At 47.9% G+C, this 19987-nt stretch overlaps 1 protein-coding gene across 1 annotated transcript; it reads left to right on the top strand.

The window, feature by feature from the left end:
• The first annotated feature begins 2329 nt into the window (after positions 1 to 2329).
• Positions 2330 to 16143, top strand: CRYBB1 (crystallin, beta B1). Its single transcript, XM_008578288.1, has 6 exons — positions 2330 to 2431; positions 4060 to 4261; positions 6492 to 6610; positions 10110 to 10242; positions 13859 to 14001; positions 15868 to 16143. The coding sequence occupies exons 2-6, from the start codon at positions 4079 to 4081 to the stop codon at positions 16049 to 16051; spliced, it is 762 nt and encodes a 253-aa protein (XP_008576510.1). The 5' UTR covers positions 2330 to 2431; positions 4060 to 4078; the 3' UTR covers positions 16052 to 16143.
• Positions 16144 to 19987: the final 3844 nt, after the last annotated feature.

Genomic DNA, 19987 nt, shown 5'->3' with positions numbered 1-19987 from the left:
TGAGCTGGCCTAAGGAGGTCTCTCACAGCATAGGAAAGAGCATGGCCAGAAACCAGGTCCCTCGAGGTGAAATCCAACCCTGCCTCTTACTATCTGGGTGACCTGGAGGATATCTGAGTCCCGCTCATGGCCTGTAAAATGGCAATATCAGTTCCCTCCTGGGAGGATTAAATGAAGCTCTATCAAATGCATGACTTTGATGAAGTGTTGCTATGAAAACTAAAGGTTAAGAATGCAGTGTCTATGGCGAGACAGCTGGGGTTTGCATCCCACTCTTGCTGGCTGGATAACTTTGAGCATGTTACTTAATCTCTCCGAGCCTTAGTTTCCTCGTGTATAAAATGAGTATAGCAAAGTAAATTGGGTTTAGCCTAACAGACAGGGGTATTGTGAGGATAAATGTGAATTATCCCTGAACTGCACATGGAGCTGCTCCTGGAACATTAAAAGCATTATGTATCTCCATCATCTTCATCATCACCATTGCTCATAATAAAAATGATTATCATTAAATAATCATTCATAAAAAGCAAGAGGGCAGCGCATAGTTTCTAAGAGCTTGGGTTCAGGAATTAAAAAGGCGTGAGTCCCAATTCCATTTTACAGATGAGAAGAAGGCTCAGAGAGGTGAAAGACAGTTGCTTTGGTTTCCTCATCTGTAAATGGGATTAATCCCAGAGACTCCACCCTCATAGTGAGGAGTCCAGAAAATGCTCAGAGTGGAGCCATCCAGCATGGTGGGCCATCGCCTTCCTCTGCCCCCACCCTTTGACAGATGGCCCATTGCCAACAGGGGCACGGAACTGCCCCAGACGGCCAGGCCTTGAAGCTCAGACCTGTGGGTGGCCCTCACCACAGGCATCTTGGCCCCGATTCCAGTGGCTGCCCCATCCTGTGGTTCCTGCCCCAACCCACCCCCAGGCCTTGGCACAGGATGAAAGGCTGAGCCCAGGCTGGGAAGTAGAGATTGCCGGGTGGGTGGAGAGGCAGAGGCAGAGCCAGCCCCAGGCCAGGGTGATCGCAAGGCACAAAGCGGAGCTGGGCTCCATGGGGAGCCTGGACCCCCAAAGAAGAGACAGGAACCTGTACAGACACCTGCCACTCGCCCTGCCTGGGGCTGGGGAGTCAGACTGCAGATGATCTGGCTGAGCGGTTCTGAGGGTCCCTCTGGCCCCAGCCCCATTGTGAGCTCACACCGTGTGATCTTGTTGAAGTCACTTTTTCCCACCTGGGCCTCAGTTTCCCCATTTGTGAGATGAGGGAGGTAGACCATATGACTTCTGGCATGTTCCGTTGTTCTGAGTCCTTATTGTCCTACCCTGACCTCTGCCTCTGTCTCTCTCTCCTGCACCATCCTCCTCCTCGGCCCCTCTGTATCTCTGTCTCTATCATCTTTCTTTTTCTGTCACTCTCCACTTCTCCCCATCGGTCTCCCTATTCCTCTCTTCTCACCTTGGTTTCCCTGTCTTCCCTGCACCCCACTTCTGTCTTGATCCTTGGAACAACCAAGGAATTTAGTCACCATGTATTGATGCGTGTGCCAGGCTCAGTGCTGGTGCTGGTGGTGAGCTAGCTGTGGTGGGGCTAGGGGCTTCCCAGAGGGGGAGGCTCTGAGACAGGCAGACATATTCCTCGCCACCAGTCTGTCTCTGGGGTCAGATAATGGGGGCTGGGGGGGCCTATGAGCAGGTCAGGAAAGGATGGTGCCCAATGTGGGCAAAAAAACAAGACCAGGAATTAATGTTCAATCCACCTGAGACAGAGAGACTCCGCCCATCCCTATGCCTCCCTAGAAGCAGGGATGCAGGCTGCTCGACCTCCCCGTACCCTAGCTCTGTCCCCCGTGAGGTGACTGTGATGAAATAAGGCAGGCGGGGCTGCAGAGTGACCAGGCCACACGGATAAAACACTTAACACCCAGTAAGCGCTCACTAAATGGAGCCGTCGATGTCCAACTCACATCTGCCTCTATAAAGCATTTCTCCTATGCTCGTTGTCACCTTTTCTGTGCAGCATCCAATAGGGACACTTGTGCTCCCCAGGGGTAGAGACCTACCAAAGACCACGCAGCACATAGTGGCTGAGTCAGGACTCAAACCCAGGTCTCCTGCCTCCCCAGGGCTCCCCCTTTCCCTGCCCCCGTGCTGGCAGCCCATCACTGGCTGGGTCAGGTGGGAAGGTGGAGCTGCTGCCACTGGCCAGGCTTTCTGCTGTGTGCGCGGGACTCACAATGGAAAGTGCTGCAGTGGCCCAGGCGGGTCTGCCTGGTCTCCCACCCCCTGCCAGGCCTGCTGAGCCAGCTCCCGCTTTGTGCCACAGACCATAGGGCCTGATGTCTGCCAGACTATAAAATGGGGGGTCGGCCCCTAGTCACCCACAGCGCCCTCCTGCCCGCCTGCCTGTCCTCCAGCAGGAAGTAGCAAGTCCCCAGGTAAGAGAGAACCTACCATGCTGCTGAGAGCTGAAGGGGAGGAGACAGCAGAACAGAGGCAGAGAGAGAGAGAGGCAGAGAGGGCAGTAAGTGAGAGAGTCGGAGAGGCAGGGCAACCAAGATAGAGACAGAGAGAGAGGAAGAAAGGGAGAGGGAGAAGGGGGCAGAGAGAGAACAGAGAAGACAGAAATAAACAGGAGAGAGAGACGATGTCAGGGTGGTAATAAAGAATAGATAAAGAGAGACAAGCGGAGAACTGGGGAGAGAGAAACAGAGACAGAGACAGAAGGGCAGGCAGAGAGAGAGGGAGAGAACTAATGGTAGAAATAGAGAGACAGGCAGAGGGAGGAAGACGGAGAGGGAGAAGGAGAGAGAGAAAGAGCATCTCCAGGAAGAAATGAGTCCAGCCACCAGCCTGGAGGCGGTTTCATAGACTTGAGGGGGGCAGCAAAGCTAAAAGCCACATATGTGGCCCAGACATCTGGCCTGCCCATGGCGCACAGAGCACCCCAGAGTCTTCCTCAGGGGAGGTTGGGGGTGGGACCTGCTTGCCCCACCTAGCTCCTTCTCACAGAGAATGTTCAGGAATCAGCCAGACCAGAGGGTCTTCATCTGCGCGGTCAGGGGGTCATTGCATTCCCTGAAATTGTCTCCAAAATTAAAGGGGACTTTATTTTTCTGGGGACAAGTTCAAGGTGTTCATCAGACACTCAAAGAAAGGAGTCCATGACCCCATGAGCCATGAGGAACCACTGTAACTGACCAGAGCCCTCTCCACCCAATGCCCTCACAGCCACAGTCCTCATTCTCAGAACCCTCCACATGCAGTAAACAGGGGGTCCCCTGGGGTCCTCCTTCATGCCCTAGTCCCCACTTCTGTTTCTACACACACATACACACACACGCACAGCATGCCAGAGGCAGCAGACTGGGAGGGGAGGTGGGAACATGCTTTCATTCCCTCTCCTGTGTGCTGGTTGTGGGGCCCCAGCTCTAGGGATGGAGGGGTGGATGAATCCAACCCAGTAAAGGCAGAGCGTTTAATAACCCAGTTGCTGGGTCCGCTTGAGTTGAAATCGGAGCCCCATCACTTAGTCGTTGGGCTTGGGCAGGACACCTCCCCTCTGCAAGCCTTAGACTGCTCAGAGGGGAGAATGATAGCAGCTACTCAGTGGGGTGGGGTCAGGGTCAGGGTCAGAGGAGTTCATTAATGCATGCACCAGTGCCTGCATCCCTTAAGTTCTTCCAAATGTGACTTGTTATTGACCTGGTGAGAAATATCAAAGCTGCACATGCAATTAAGTGTGATGAGTAGTGTGGAAAGAGGCAGGGGGCTCAGGAAGGACCTAGCAGTGTAATTGGGGGTAGGAGGGAGGGTGCGGCTGGTGGAGGGAATAGCGTGGACAAAGCCTGGAGGGAAGATATATTAAGGGTGAGTGGTCCCCAAACAGGGCATTCTTGGCTAGGGAGCAAGGATGGGACAAAAAATCTTCCAATCTTACATTTCAGGAGAAGGAGAGGAAATGAGTTCAAAGAAGCCTGGAAACACAGGGTGAGGGGGTCTGAGAGCAGGAGACAGCTGGAGGGTGCGACCTCCGAATTCACCTAGGCCAGAGGTTTCTTCACAGGTTTTTGCAGGTGGGAACCATGTCTCAGGCTGCAAAGGCCGCCACGGCCTCAGCCACCACGGCGGTGAACCCAGCGTCCGATGGCAAGGGAAAGGGGACCTCACCCACTGCACCAGCCTCAGGCCCCGGTCCTGCCCCGGCCCCGGCATCCGCGCCCACACCCAGTGCCAAAGCAGGGGACCTGCCTCCTGGGAGCTACCGGGTAAGGACCTGGGGGTGGGGTGGCTGGGCTTCACCCCTCTGCCTCCTCCTCCCCTTCCTTCCTGCCCCTTCTCAGCTTCCACCTCCCCCTCCCCCTCCACTTTCCCCTCCCCCTCCTCCTCCTCCCCTCTTGCTCTCTCTTCTCCTTTGTCTATTTTTTCTCTTTTCTCCTTTTCTTCTTCTCCACCTCCCCGTCCTTTCCCTCCTCTTTTCTCCCTTTCCTTCTCCTTCCCAGACACAAACATGGCCCAGCTAATCTGGGAGCCCAGGAAAATGGCTGGGACTTTCAACACACCTACAAAGAAGGGACTTGTTCTGGGGTTGTAAAATAATAACAACAACTAAAACGCAATGCTTCACAGCTGCAGGGACACCTGCAGTCGTGCCAGACCTGCACGAGCACGTGCTCAGAGTTTATCGAAAGCTAGAAACAGAAAGAGAAGGAAACTAAAACGCAATGCTTCACAGCTGCAGGGACACCTGCAGTCATGCCAGACCTGCACGAGCACGTGCTCAGAGTTTATCGAAAGCTAGAAACAGAAAGAGAAGGAAAGGAAGTGGTCTGGCTCAGCAGCAGGACCCACCTGTCTGGGAGGTTCACCAGGGCAGCAGGATGACCTCAGACCCTCCTGGAAATTGTTCAAAGTGATTCAGGCTGAAAGCAGTCCTGGAGAGCAAGTTGTCCAGTCCTCTGGAATTTGGCTTGGTTTGGTTTGGTTTCAAACCTCAGGTGCATAGAGCTGGGTCATTTTGCAAGGCTTGGTTCATGACACGGTTTCACGTGGTTCATGCATGACTGGCTTTTATTTATGTAGTGACTTATTTAATAGTTAATTTTTATTTAATTTATAAGAATGCAACAGGTGCCTGCAAACCCACCACCCATATAAAAGCCAGGACTTGGTGAAAATCCTCTTCCTAACTCTAAGGTGCCCCCCATGAGCCCACTGCCTCCCTCCCCAGCTCCAGGCAACTGTCATCGTGTGTCCATCATCTGCTTGCTTGTTTTTTTAATGCTCTTTTATGCATTATTCCTTTATAAGTATATATTTTCATTTTACTTCTGTTTAACTTATTGAAATATGTTGTATGTGATTACTCTGGGTCTTTCTCCTTGCTTTTTACCTACTGTGAGGTCCCTGATATCCATCCATGCTGTTGTGCATCCCTGTGGGGCATTCATTTTGGCTGCTGAATGATTCTGCAGAGTGTGACCATCACTATCCTACTGAGGACAACTTGGGTGGCTGTTAGCTCTGCTGTTGAGAACAGCCTGGCCTGAATGTTCTCATCCCTGTCTCCTGGGGCCCTACTGCAGGAGTTTCTCTTGTGTGGACAAGAGCAGGAGAGGAAGTGCTGGGTCAAAGCTATGTGAACCTCCTCCTTTTACAGCTGGGGAAATTAAGGCTCAAACAAGGCAGACAATTGCCTCAGTTCAAGTGAATAGCAAAGTTTTCCCAATCTGGGCCAGCAAGTTGGTAAAGAACCAAAATGAGAGGCTTGGTGAGGACAGAAGCTTAGCTCAAGTTCACCCCTGTGATGTGAAGGATAGACGGGACGGTGTTCCCTAAGAATCAGCTCTGTGGCAGGTGCTGGGCTAGGGCTGGAGATACAGAAATGGATCAGCCCTAGGCCCTGCCCTGGAGGAACCCTTGGTCTTTGTAGGGCTTGGGTAAGAAGGGAGAGAGGTGCACACACAGAGAGAGAAACACCCAATGCAAAGAAGCACTGACTGTGTAGTGTTGTTACTTGTGCTGCTAATGGGGTGAGCAGTGTGGGACACAAACCAAGCCTTCATTGGGGGGTGGGAGCGCAATCAGGAAAAGCTTCCTGGAGAAGGTGACAACTGAGCCTAGAACAGAAAACAGTACATGACATCTAGCTTTGAACATGAGTTAGGGAACATGAGTTAGGCAGTGGGAGCTCCAAGATGGGGGTGTGTGGTGCAGAAGGCATTTCAGGCAGGAGGATTAGCACAGAGAAAGTTCTGGAAGGGAGATTCACCAGTTCCTAATGATGACACAGACCTTAAGTTCACAAGTGGGGAAATGGGAAGACAGGATAATTTCACAAACTGTGGCTCATGACACATTCTCACGTGACCCATGTTCGGCCTGTTTTGATTTATATAGGGACTTTACTTACTGTATTTTTGACTGAGAGCCTTTCCAGTTTGGAGGTACTCCTCCCTATTCACTCTCCTCCTCGGCGTGGGGACTTCTCTCCTGCAGCTGGTGGTCTTCGAGCAGGAAAACTTCCAGGGCCGTCGGATGGAATTCTCCGGGGAGTGCCCGAACCTGGGAGACCGTGGCTTCGACCGAGTGCGCAGCCTCATTGTCACCTCGGGGCCGTGAGTGTTGGGCGGGGGAGGGCAACTCCCTCTGCTATAGTAAAATAATAATAGCACATTAATAGTAGCTGCCATTTACAGAGCACCTGCAACCATACTAGTGGCACATATATTACTTCCAATCCTCATTTCGAACCTGAGAGGGAGGAATTATTCTCCTTCCTCTTTTACAGATGAGGAAACTGAGGCTCAGAGAGGTGATCTGATTAGTGTAAGGTCACACTGACAGTCCTGGTTCTGGGCTCCAGAAAAACACTGCTTCTACTATATAAGGAACCCTAGCCTGTCACTAAGGGCAGGAGGAGGCCAAAGAGCCAAATGTTCACTCTATCCCCTCTCCTGGGCATCAAACAACCCCTGGAGTAATAGTAAGCATCTGTAGAGCACCCACTAAGTGCCAGGCACAGACTGAGGGCTTTACCTAGATGACTGCACCGCAGTGTATGAGAGAGGGGCTGTTCTTATCCCCATTTGACAGATGGGGACAGTGAGGCTCAGAGGGGTTAAGGTTTTTGGCCAAGGTCACCTAGTGGTAAGTGGCAGAGCTGAGATTTGACTCAGGCTGGTTGATTTTATTCCCAGTGCTCTCAATCACCATACCTCACTGCCTGTTTCTGGCTCTCTGGGCTTTGCTGGGCCTTAGTGACCCCCGAGAAAGCAGCAAAAATCATCTCTTGGACAGAGGTGCTGCCTCAGCTCCAGCTCCTGTGTGCTGAGGTCAAGGTGCTGGGCCAGCCCCAGGATAAGACCCACGTGGCCTCTTTGCTCTCATCTCCCCCCTCAGAAAGCCCCAAAAGGGTATGGTCAGCCTGTATTCTGAACATCGTGGGGCTCTTTGCAGTACAAAGAGCAGAGATGGACTTTGAGGTCAAGCCCTGACTCCCCCATTTGCCTCATTTAGTTTCCAAACCTGTTTTCTCATCTCTAAAATGGGGACAGTGACAGTCCCCACCATGCCTCCCGGGATTATTCTGAGACCTGGCACTTCGTGGCCACCCAAACATGGCAGGTGACTATGATGACTGTTTATCCTCCTCATGGCTCTGGGAATTCAGCCAAGTCATCCTGGTCCAGAGTAAGCTCTGGGGGCCATGTCTACCTCCTGCACCCACCCCGCCCCCGGTGTGGTCAACACAACCTCAGCCCCACCCTCAGCCCCAGAGCTAGCTGGGAACAGAAACTGCCGGATGTGGCCAGCTTGGGTTTTCAGGCTTTTTTTGGTGCCAGTGACTCAAACCCAGAGTATTTCTCCTCAAACAAAGATGCAGCTGATTTCTAGTGTGTACTCTGGGGCTGTGCCTGATGGGGAAAGAAACGGCCTGTAATCCAGGGGTCTGGATCTGGGTCAGAGGTGGCTGAGCAGTGAAATAAACAGGTGCGGAGAAAGGATGAGGAGGATGAGGTAGGCAGGGGAAGGGAGTAGAGGCGTGCCCTCAGCACAGGGGTGGGGAGGTGTGCCTGTCTGAGACTTCAGCCTGACACCTGACACCTGACACCATCGTGTGCCAGCCGGTGACTTAACCCCTATGAGCCTCAGTTTCCATATCTGTAAATTAAATTTTTCACTCTACCTCTCTTCTGGCATTGACATAAATATTTTAAATTTCTCACTCATACGACAGCTCTTCACTGGTCCTCCTGAAGAGGACAGGAGAGGTTTTGGGGGAGGGTGGGCTGGATGGCAGGACCACATCAGTGTCTGTCTTTCTATAAGCCCAGACCTCCAGTAGCTTCCCTCCCTCTTTAATCATAAACATTTTTATTTATGGTGCTTATTCTGTGCTGGATCTGTTACATGCGTTCCCTCTTTTAGGACCTCATAACCTCATGAGAAGGTAGATGCAATCAGTGCCTCTCTTTTACCAAAGCTTAGCATGCTTAAGTGACTGCCCAAAGTCACACAGCAAATAAACAGCGAGCTGGGATTAGAACTCAGGTCTGTCTGTTTCCAGAGTTTATGTTCTTAACCTCACTGTGATACCACCTTCCAAGGCTCCCTTCCCATCTATGTTTCCATCCATCTATTCATCATCCATCTACTTACCCGTCCATCTATCCATCTATCTGTAGATCAATCCATCCATCCGTCCATTCTCCATATGTTTATTCATCTATCTACTTGCCCCTCCCCCATCCATCCATCCATCCATCCATCCCTTCATCCACCTATCCTTTTCCCTTCATTCCAGATAAGACAGGTCTGAGGCAGATTCAACTCTACTCGGAGAGGATGAGTCTACATCTTCAATTCTGTCACTTCAGTGTGGGTGGCTCATCCCTCAAACAAGGACCTGTGGCTCCTGGGACACATACTGTCTCAGTCCATGGTGGTAGCTCATTACCCATCTCCTTATGGGGAGAGGAAGGTTTCGGCAACTCCCAGGGAGATGATGCTAGTGTCAGTGTCCTCTCAGCCCTCTCTTGTTCCCTGAGAACTCCAGAACACATATAGAGCAAAGGTCAAGGGGCCTTGTTCTCAGCCTTCTGAGGACTGGGGGTCATCCTATTTCCCCCCAACCCCTGGTCTCTCCAACACAAGCTCACTCCCTATCCTTAATCAAGCTATACTTGGAAAGCCAGGAAAAGTCCTCATTTGACTTTAAATTTTAATTAGTCCTTGTAAAAAACTGAACACCTTCATATACTCTATCATATTTAATTCTCATAGGTGTCCGAGAGGTAGATTGTCACCATCATTTCCTTCCACTATCCCCATACCAGCTACTGAGCGTCTCCTGTATGCTGGGCCAGTCTTTATCCTACATAAGATTCAAGCCCCTGTGTCAGTTTTTACCTTACCTCTGTATCTCAGACTATTATTTATTTAATATATTTCATTTAAAATGATCCTTCTAATCACAAATAAATATATTTTAAAAGAATCTTTACATCATTTTTGTAAATGGAATGCTAGTGCCACTTGCTACAAATAAAAGGTATCCATAAAAAATTAATATAATGAACACAAAAATGATACTATTATACCATTGCCTGCCCAAAGCTCTGGGCTGGTGTCTTGTTTTTCCTTTGTTACAAAAAGAGAGATTAGAAAGGTTTAAGGACATATTAACATCAAACAGAAACTTTTTCCTAGCTCTCATCAGGCTTAAAAGAAAATGTCTCTTTATGTGTTATTTGACTCCAGGTCCTTATAGTATGCAGTCAAATCATGTGTGAATCCTACATCTGGGGAAATAGTTTTCTCAGATAATTACATGCATTATTTCATTTAATCCTTCACCAACTCCAGGAAAATAGTGTATTAGTGTAGATGAGGAAACCGAGGCTCAGAGAGGTGAAGACACTTGCCCATAGTCACACAACCAGTAAGTAGTATAGCCTAGAATCAAATCCAGACATGTTAGGCCCCCTTTGGACTTTCCTACTGGTCTCAGGCTGCCTTGCAAGTGGGGAGGGGGTCTTCGGCTAACAATTTCTCTCCTGTCTGCCTTTGCCCCTCCTGGCTCTCCCCACCCTCATGGGTCTTTCTTATGTCCAGCTGGGTCGCCTTTGAGCAGTCCAACTTCCGCGGGGAGATGTTCGTCCTGGAGAAGGGAGAGTACCCGCGCTGGGACACGTGGTCGAGCAGCTACCGCAGTGACCGGCTCATGTCTTTCCGGCCTGTCAAGATGGTGAGTGGCCCCAGGCTGGGGCTGGGGAGTCAGTGGGGCGGGGCAGGGACCGGTCTGACTGAGCAAGGGAGAGAAGGAGGGGATGGTGGACAGGGAGGTGTGACAGCCATTCTCATGCTCATCAATTCATCAGGCGTCCCAGACACACTCACTATGTACCCAGCCCCGTGCTGGGACCCCTGGGCAAATGATAAACACAAAACCTTCCAGTTGTTAGAGCTAGAAATTTCTGCATTTTCCTTGATTCTCTTTGTAGAATGTTTCTAATCCCTGGCTGCACATTAGTGTCTCTTCGGAAGCTTTCAAAATCCTAATGCCCATCCAAAACACCAAACATGCAGGCTGAAGATCACACAAGGGCTAAAAAGAGGGATATTGTGGAAAGACAGCTTGAACTTCTTGATAATAAGACAACATGCTGAGTTAGTCTATGATAATATTTAACTGAGTAAGCTTAAAGAAGATTCAAGGCCAAGATAGGTGAATATATCCTCAAGTGGTTCACAGTATTTCCAGAATTATCTTCACTATGAGTTATGAACCAGCCACATCTCACTCACCAATGTTAGTCTCTGATGGTAGCCAACTTTTGTCTTCATCATGGGAATATTCATGAAGAATTTTCATGAATGTCCATTTGAGGCTATCAGGTGCCAACACCAACTGTTTTGGCAACACCAAATTTATCTTAAGCCAGATCATTCACAGTGTTTTTTCTCGGAATTCAAGGCTGAATCTTCAGCCTTCATAGTGCGCTCTTTGTAAGAATTAATAGATTTATCTCTCAATCATTGAATGGCCCTTATGTGGCAATCTATGTCAAGGAAGCTTGTGTGGAAGAGTGACCAGCCAGGGCATTTCCAGTAGCTTCTAAAAGTTGGCTGTTCTCTGCCTCGGTGCCTTCAAGGCAGTAGCTATATGTGTCTATTGAACACTTGAGTTTTGGCTAATCTGAAGGGAGATGTGCTATAAGTGTAAAAAACACACCAGGTTTTGAATACATAGTAAAAAAAATTTTTTAAAAGAATGTAAAATATCCTGTTGATATTTTTATATTGGTTATATACTGAAATTAGCATACTTTGGTTGTATTTGTTTAAATAAAATATATTACTCGAAATTTTGGGGGCTGTCTGGTTAGCTCAGTTGGTTAGAGCATGATGTTATAATACCAAGGTCAAGGATTCAGATACTTGTACTGGCCAGTTGCCAAAAAATTTTTTTAAAAATCCCAATGCCCAGACACCATCCCAGACCAGTTCATTCTGAATCTCTGGGGCTGTGACCCAGCCAACGATATCTTTATCCATGACCCCTAGGTAGTCTCTCTGTGCAGCCAAGGCTGAGATTCAATGGTCTAATCCCTGCTTTCTATTCCCTGCCACTATCCTGATCCAGGCTACCAACACTGGGTTCCCTGACTTCTTTTCAACCCCTCTCCTGGGAAGTTAGGAGGATCTTTCCAAAATAAAAACCTGACCATCTCTACTTAAACTCAGGCATTCGACCACTATAGGTTTGTCTGTTTCTACCAGGCTCTGTTCTAGGCTCTGGGTGTACAACTGTGCATTGGACAGACATTGCCCTCATGGGACTTATGCTGTACCCAAGGAGGCAGCTATTGAAAACCTAATCATGGAAAGCTATCTATAATCACACACTGTGATATGTGCTGCACAGGGGTTGTGCAATCTCGCTAGGAGAGTGGAAGAGGGATCTGATGTTGGAGGTGGGAGTGGTCAGGGGTGGTTGAGGGAACCAGCTCCCAAGGGTTGGGAACTGAATAAGCCATGGGAAGAGTAGGTGGAAAAGCCCTCCAGGGAACAGTGTATGCAAAATTCCTGAAGCAAGGATAAACTGGTGTGACCAAGGAAATCAAAATCAGCCAGTGTGGCTGCAGTAGAGGGAGTGGATAGGAAAGAGACATAAGACGGGAGAGGGGCCATCAGCAGAGGCAAGGTCCTGCAGGACCTCACAGGCCACGGCAAAGAGTTTGGTCTTGACTCCACCAGCAATGGGGAGCCATGGACTGGCTTAACTTTCTCAAGGCCTTCAAAGCTTTAAAAGTAATTAAGTAATAGTTGTTACTACTAATTGAGCACTTACCATGAGCTGGTAATTCCACTCAGAGCATTTGTCATTCCATAGCTTAAAGGATTCCCTGTGCTCCCATCCCTGTCTTGAACCATGTATGTGCCCTCTGGCACCCTGACCACACAGATATTTGTTTTTCAACGCACCCACCCTGCACATTCCAACCTCCCAGGCTTTCCCAGTGCCTTCTCCTCTGCCTTGGTGCCTCTCCTCACCCTCCATCCCTTCTCAGCCTTGCACACTCCTACTCAACCTTCGAGGCCCCTCTCAAGTGTCACCTCTTCCATGAAGCCTGCTCTGATCCACTTTCTGTCCCTCTGGAGGAATTAACTGGCCCTTTCCTCATCTACAATCTTCTATTGGGGTCTTCCATAGAGGCTGCACTTACATCCTCAGCCCTTCTTCCTCCTGGTGGTGAATAATACTAGATAATCATAGCACCCATTTATTGAACACCTACTATGTGCTGGGGGCTTTACCTGCCCTTCGTGTAATACCTGCAACAGTCCTATGAGGCAGAGGCTGTTGTAACATTCATTTTAAAGACAAAGAAACTGAAGTTCAGAAGTGGAAAATGACCAGCTTAGGGCCACACAGCTGGGAAGTAATGGGGCTGGGATTTGCACCCAGGTCCGTGCGACAGAGACACCAAGGTTGGCATCACTCTGCTATGATTTCCTGTTCATCTCCATGGCACTTCATTCCCTTGGGCTTGTAATATCTCATGATAACTTCTAAAAAGATGGATGATTCTTGTCTTCAGAAATAACAGGCCAACTTAAAAAACAAGACATATAGTCATGAAAGCATTAAAAATGGATGCAAGCCAGAGTTGAATCATGTGCCCAGATGCGAGGGTGGGCCTGTTACATAGTTGACACTCAACCATGGGTTGAGTAGTTGTTACTCACAATCTCGTGAGGTAATAGTAACCCCATTCTGTAGATGAACAAACTGAGGCTCAGAGGGGCAAGGTAGATGCCAAGGTTACCAGCACATAAAATATCAGAGGAAGGATTTGAACCCAGATCTGTGTTCCTTTCCAGTGCCACACGGTGCCCCAGAGTCAGTTTGTAACTTTTACCCAGTTTGTAAGAAACGTATCCAAAAGGGCAGTGGTTTAAACTCCTGGTGGCACAGAGAGACCAAATGCAATGTTTCTTCAAAAGTTTCTGCCCCTCACTGGCTGTGTGATGTTGATCTAGAACCTTGACCTCTCTGAGCCTCTTGGTCCCTGACCATAATAATAAAAATAATAAATACATTTTTTGAGCACTTGGTGTATGCCAGACATCATGCTCAGTACTCTACATGGATTAAGTCTTTTCATCCTCATGACAGCCCTATGACATGGGGGCTGTCATCCACTTTTCGCAGACTAGGAGGGTCCTTTCTGGCCAGACAGCAGCAGTCCTGGGAGAGTCCCACAGTTGCCTGAGCAGACTCGGCTCTCTCTCCACTAAGTTAGTTCTCTTTGCCCCATTCATACACCACACACCTGACCCAGCCTCTCCTTCCTCAGGACTCCCAGGAGCACAAGATCTGCCTATTTGAAGGTGCCAACTTCAAGGGCAACACCATGGAGATCCAGGAGGATGACGTGCCCAGTCTCTGGGCCCATGGCTTCTGTGACCGCGTGGGCAGCGTGAAGGTCTCCAGTGGAACGTAAGCATCCCTCTTGCCAGGTCCTTGTCCCCTGCTTCAAGCACAGACAGACCCAGAGGCTGCCCTCCTTATGGGACAGAACAGCAGATTCCTAGGAAAGGCCACGGCCCCTCCCAGTGCTGGTCCCCGGGATTTGCCAATAGAGCTTCATTCCTCTGGGGTGTGGAGTCATACTTTGATGGGTTCCACATCAGTTATAAACAAATCTGGCAATGGGTTCTAAAATGCTGGAAGATGGAGAGAATAGGAGCTGCTAAACCCAAGTTGTGGTCAGAAGGAATAATCAAGTCAGGGGGTCAGAGCCAATGTGGATGGATAATTCTGGATGTGTCTACTGAAACAGAATGTTCAGGGAAATCCAGAGCCTCTGAAGAAATGAGTAGAATGACTTCTGAGAGATGAATCTGTATATGAGAAGGCCTTGACTCTGTTACTGTCATGTTGAGGGACTTGGGTGAGCCTATACTCCTTTCTGTGTCTCAGTGTTGCCAGCTATACAATGGGCACACCAGATCCCCTCCTCTAAAGAGGCACTTTCTGCTTTGAACTCTCAGGATTTGAAGCTTTTAAAACAGATCCCCAGGAGAACACAGAGAAGGGCTGAATGCACAGAGGAGGTCACTTTGCTGGGCACCCCTGATCTCCTCTAGACAGATTTCAGCCTTCTGTCTCTCCACCCCCAGACCCTCGGAGCTTATGTAACACCATCAGGGCCCTGGCCTTTTTCTTGACTCTTCCTTCTTCCCAGAAGCCTGTATCCATGCCATTCAAATCACTAAGCCTTGTCTATGTGCTAGGCACTGTGCTAGGCACACTGGGGAGGCAGAAATGAATAATTCCCAGTTCCTGCCTCCAAGGAGCTTACTCAGCCTAGCAGGGGAGACCCAAAAATACCTGTGAGATACCATTTCACAATACTGTTTAACAATACTAGGTAAGAGATGGTCCACACAGGGCATTGGTGCTGCTGGAGGTCACAGGAGGAAGGAAGGTTTCTGGGACCTGGTTATGTGTGTTGGGTGGAAGGCAGATCAGAGGTTTGTCTGAAGAGGCTGGAACTTAAAACAGACTTTGAAAGATGGGCAGGGAGTCTGGGAGAAGCCTGGAAAGACCGTCCCAGCAGAGACAATGACAGAAGTTAGAAATGAGTTATTGATAGCAATAACTTTTATTGACTGCTTGCTATATACCAAGCACTGTACTAACCAATTTAAATGAACAGTTATTGAATCTTTATAAGAAACCAATGAGGTAGGTGCATGATCATCCCCATTTCACAGACAGTAAACTGAGTTCTGATAACTCATCTACCTAAATTTTCATGGCTTGTAAATGGCAAAACTAAGATTTGAACCGAGGTATGTTTGATTCCAGAGCATGTGTTCCCAACCACTGCAAACAAATTCACTTACATACAAAGGCACCCCATTGTTTGAAATAAGCCTCCTCCCTCTTATTTACTCTTTGCTAACCAGTTGCTGAACCCCATCCTCACAGTGGTCATCACATTCAGTGGGATGAGTATTAATGTCCCTACCATATGCAGGCAACATGCTTAGCAAACACTCGAAGTGCATTTTCCCACTTAGTCCCCCAAACACCCATAATAAAACAGGAACTGTGACCATACCCACTTTCTAGAAGAGGAAACTGAGGCCTGTCAGAGAGGAGAAGTCCTTGCACAAGGGCACACAGCAGGAAGGGGCAAAGCCAGGACAGAGGAGCCCCATGTGACCCAAGCCTGAGCCCCCAGAGCTGAGAGAGCAGCCTGCAGGGGTAGGTGGAGAACAGGCTGGTCCAAGCAGGGGCCAGGTGCCAGGCAGTGGGGCTGCCATCTCCATGCTGTCCTTCTTGCTTTCCTCCCAGCTGGGTCGGCTATCAGTATCCTGGCTACCGCGGGTACCAGTACCTCCTGGAGCCTGGCGACTTCCGGCACTGGAATGAGTGGGGGGCCTTCCAGCCACAGATGCAGTCCGTGCGCCGCCTGCGTGACAGGCAGTGGCACCGTGAGGGCTGCTTCCCTGTCCTGGCCACTGAAGTCCCCAAGTGAGTCGACGCTTCATTGCACACCCTTGCCGCACCCCATCCTCAGCCTCAGTTTCCCCATCTTTCCCATGCAAATAAAAGTTCCTAAAGCCAAAATGTCTCCTGGGTCTGTGAACAAATGTGTGCCTCAGGTCCTCCATCATTATTTTTAATAATTATAATAATAACAAAAGCAGCAAACACCGCAAAGTTTTTTATACACATGATCTTAGTATGTCTTTCAGACTACCCTAGGGGACTGGTGTTATAATTATTCTCATTTAATGCATGAAAAAATTGAGGCTCAGAGAGGGGAAGTGACTTGCCTAAGGTCACACAGCTAGCGAGTCTGGATTTGAACTCAGGTAGTCTGGCTTCAGAGCCTGCGCTCTTCAATAAATCTGTTTTCAAACTCTAGGCTTTCATGCACCACTCATGATTTTTTTGCTCCATCTGCACTGTATTATTTACTTAATATTTTTATTTAAATAGACTTACTATTTTGTGCTTAAATGTACTGATTTGTAAATAAAACTTTATGATGCTATGGGAAGTATCATATACCATAGATAGAAGGCAATCATAAATAAATCAAATACAATTTAAACAAGGCCAAGGATCAAATTCCCAGCAGACATCAATGTCTGCCAAAGGCTCTCAGCCTGCAATCTTTTCCCTCTTTGACAAAATGGGTGATTAGCAGGTGTCAGAGAAAAGTACAAAAAACATGCTTGCATGAAACTGAGATTATTTTCCCTCAATTTAATCAATGAAGATTGAAAAGAGCATTATTTTCTAGTTTCTGATTAGTGTTATTTAATCCTGGGTCCAGATTCCACCTAGAATCATCTCTCTTAGAAATCTCTATCAGGCACTATTGACTCCCATATCAACAGTTAACCCTGATTGATGTTATTAGCTATTAATCTGTGCAGAAAGTGTGGCAGGAGGGCTGTGTTGCTTTCAATATCTTCCTGGAGGAGGGAGTATTTGAAGGGACTCAAAGGATGGGTCACTGGGCTGGCTAGTTAGCACAGCTGGTTAGAGTGTGGTGCTGATAACACCAAGGTCAAGGTTTCTGACCAGCTGCCAAAAAGCAAAACACAAAAAGCAAAAAGGATGGAGCACAAGTTTCCTTGATGGTGAATGGGGGAGATGATATTCCAGGCAAAGAAAACAGCAGAGTTCCTGCTACCCCATATGGCACCTTTGTACAAATAATATAAAGATGCCTCTTCCTCAAGACATTTTACTGCCATCTGCCAGGAATTACTGGTATAAATCTGTGATGCCCATGATGTGAATGTGGCACCTTTGTGCTGTGCCCAACTTGCACAGCTGTACTTGGCAGCCCTGGAGCACCATGAGCAAAGGCAGAGAGGTTGAGAGAGTTGTTGTGGTGGGCTCAAGTGAAGCTTACTGAGATGGGAACAGTAGCTTGGTGGTTGTGTGGGCAGAAGTGGGGGACGGGAAGGGGTTGCTGAGTGTAACAGCTGATGAAGTTGGCAAGAAAGGTGAGGCCTTGTGACATCCCACTCTGTGGTTTTCCTGAGCTTCAAAGTTGAGACACCACCTCACATAGCCTTCCGCAGGTCTTATCTCTGATGTACTCACCTTCTCTCTTATTCCCACCCTAGTTCTCCCCACCTCCACCCATTTGGCCAGCATCTTGGACTAGAAGACAGAGTTGCCTGAGGACCAGGATTCCTGGGCAGAAATAAGGAGATATAGGTGTCAACCATGCTCTACTGTTAAAAGCTGGAAAGAATTGGGCAAACTGCTTCCATTTCTTGGGATTCATTCTTCCCTTCTGTAAAATGACAGCTCAGATGTCCATCCAGCCCCAAGATTCTGTGGTTCCAAAGTTCCACGGTTCTCTAAGATTCTGTAATTTATCTCTAAGCTTCTATGATTCTTTTTTTTTTTCCTTTTTTGTCTCTTTTTTCGTGTCCGGCAACGGATTTCAACCCCCAGTGTTGCGCCCGCACCGGACCGGGACTGGCAACGGGATCGCAACCCTCAGTGTTGCACCTGCACCTCACTCAGCCAGTGAGCAGGAACCGGTCTGTATGTGGGATCCAAACCCTCGGCGGGAGCGCCGCCGCGCTCCCAAGCGGCGCACTGTAGCAGTGCGCCACCGGGCCAGCCCTAAGCTTCTATGATTCTGATTCCAAGGACAAGGTATATAGATTAGTTCCTAAGGTCTGTGAATACTGCTTTAAAATTCTATTGCAGCTGAGCCTTACAATCATATGAGCCACACGAAATTAACTTTCATATTTCCTCAGCTCCAAGGCCCTATTGATGGCAAGATGCACTATAATTTTACAATCCAAGAAAGAAGAAGAGAAACACTATCCATTAAAACATAACACAATTGCTTTCTGATCACTCAGAATTTTGATTTTATATTTATTGAAAGAAATAGTTTGGACTTATTAAGAAATAAGAAGGATTTTTTTTTCAGTATTTCAGTCTAGTGAGCTGTATAAAAGGAAATCATACTAGGAATTAATCAGTTAGGTTAGTCCTAAAACTTCTTTGTATTCATAGTCCAGATTTCCTGGATTGCTTTCAACTCAAATAAGATATCCTTATTTTCTCACAAGTGTTAACATTTGAAAAAGAAATGTACATATTAACATTGCTGAAACAAGATATGTACACTTGGCAAAACAAAAACTGGAAGAAACTAATAAAGCCATTATTTTATATTTAATTATGTTTTGCTCACACATTTATAAATAAACAAAACTTGTTGTAATAAAAAACAGAGAACATAGAAAAATTAAGCAAAAATAAATAATAAAGATAAAAAGAAACAAGCAAAAGAAAATAACTTGTAAAAAGGCTGGAAGTGAATGTAATGGAGGAGCTATAAACCTGGTGTTCCCTCCATGGGTCCTAGTTCCAACATGCCTCTTGAAATGTGAGCATCTCACCACCTGGAGCAGAATTTCAGAGCTTAAAAATAAATCATACTTTTGCCTTGAAACCAAAACTTTGAGTTTCAACTTCATCAGGTGTTCAACACAAGAAATGATAGTGGGTATGATATTGGAGGAAATCAGCGGAAATGGACTTCCCGTATAGCCATGGTGCCCACAGCCTTCGAGGGGACTTCTCTGGGGGTGATTTTGACTCTGCATGAAGTTTTGCCCTAAACATTGGCTTTAGAGCTCAATGACTGGGCAAGCTGGGGACTTCACCCTGTTTCAACATCAATCCCAGCTCATGAATCTTTCGGTTGTTGGGAAGGCAAAGCATTTCAGTTATGGAACATCACCTCCCATCTGTGATGACAGGAGGCAACCCACAATCTTCTAGGCTTTGGGGTATGGGCACAAAGTGGGCAGCGTGTGTATGTGGGGCAAGGGCAGGAGGACCACTCAGAGGCATTGGCCAGCATCAGATGCTAATGGACACATAGCAACTGAGTGAAGCACATAGGAAAAAGATGTGGTCCAGGGTGCCCTGAGGAGGTTCTAAAGAGATGGGCATCTTGTTTAGAACCACATTGCCATGACAGCCAGTCACTAGGTCAGATACCCAGGATTGAAGAGTGCTTGGTAAAGCCTGCATATCCAGCTAGGTGTGGTAATCCCACATCCTTCCAGCAGGAGAAGGGCACCTGGCTGTTTACACTCACCTCCTTTCCACTGCTGAGCCGCCTCCTTCTACCAGTGTACTGGAAAGTGTGAGAGAGATCTTAGTTTACATTCCAGTTCTGACAAATAGCGGCTATTGTCCTTGGTCAAATCAAATTACTTTGTCGGGCCTCTGTTTGCTCATCTGTAAAATGGGAGTAATGATAATACAATCTTAGAAGGTTGCTGGGAGAAGTAAGTGATCAGCTGGAATATAATACTAATAAGGGCTTAGCACATAGCAAGCACCTGAATAAAGTGTAATTATTGATATAGCATTAACACCATCTCCTTGAATGTCAGAGCTAGAAAGA

Source organism: Galeopterus variegatus, unplaced genomic scaffold (assembly GCF_000696425.1).
Source record: "Galeopterus variegatus unplaced genomic scaffold, G_variegatus-3.0.2 Scaffold1656, whole genome shotgun sequence".
Taxonomy (NCBI): domain Eukaryota; kingdom Metazoa; phylum Chordata; class Mammalia; order Dermoptera; family Cynocephalidae; genus Galeopterus; species Galeopterus variegatus.
The sequence above is the reverse complement of the archived record's forward strand: the minus strand, read 5'-3'. Positions and strand labels throughout refer to the sequence as shown.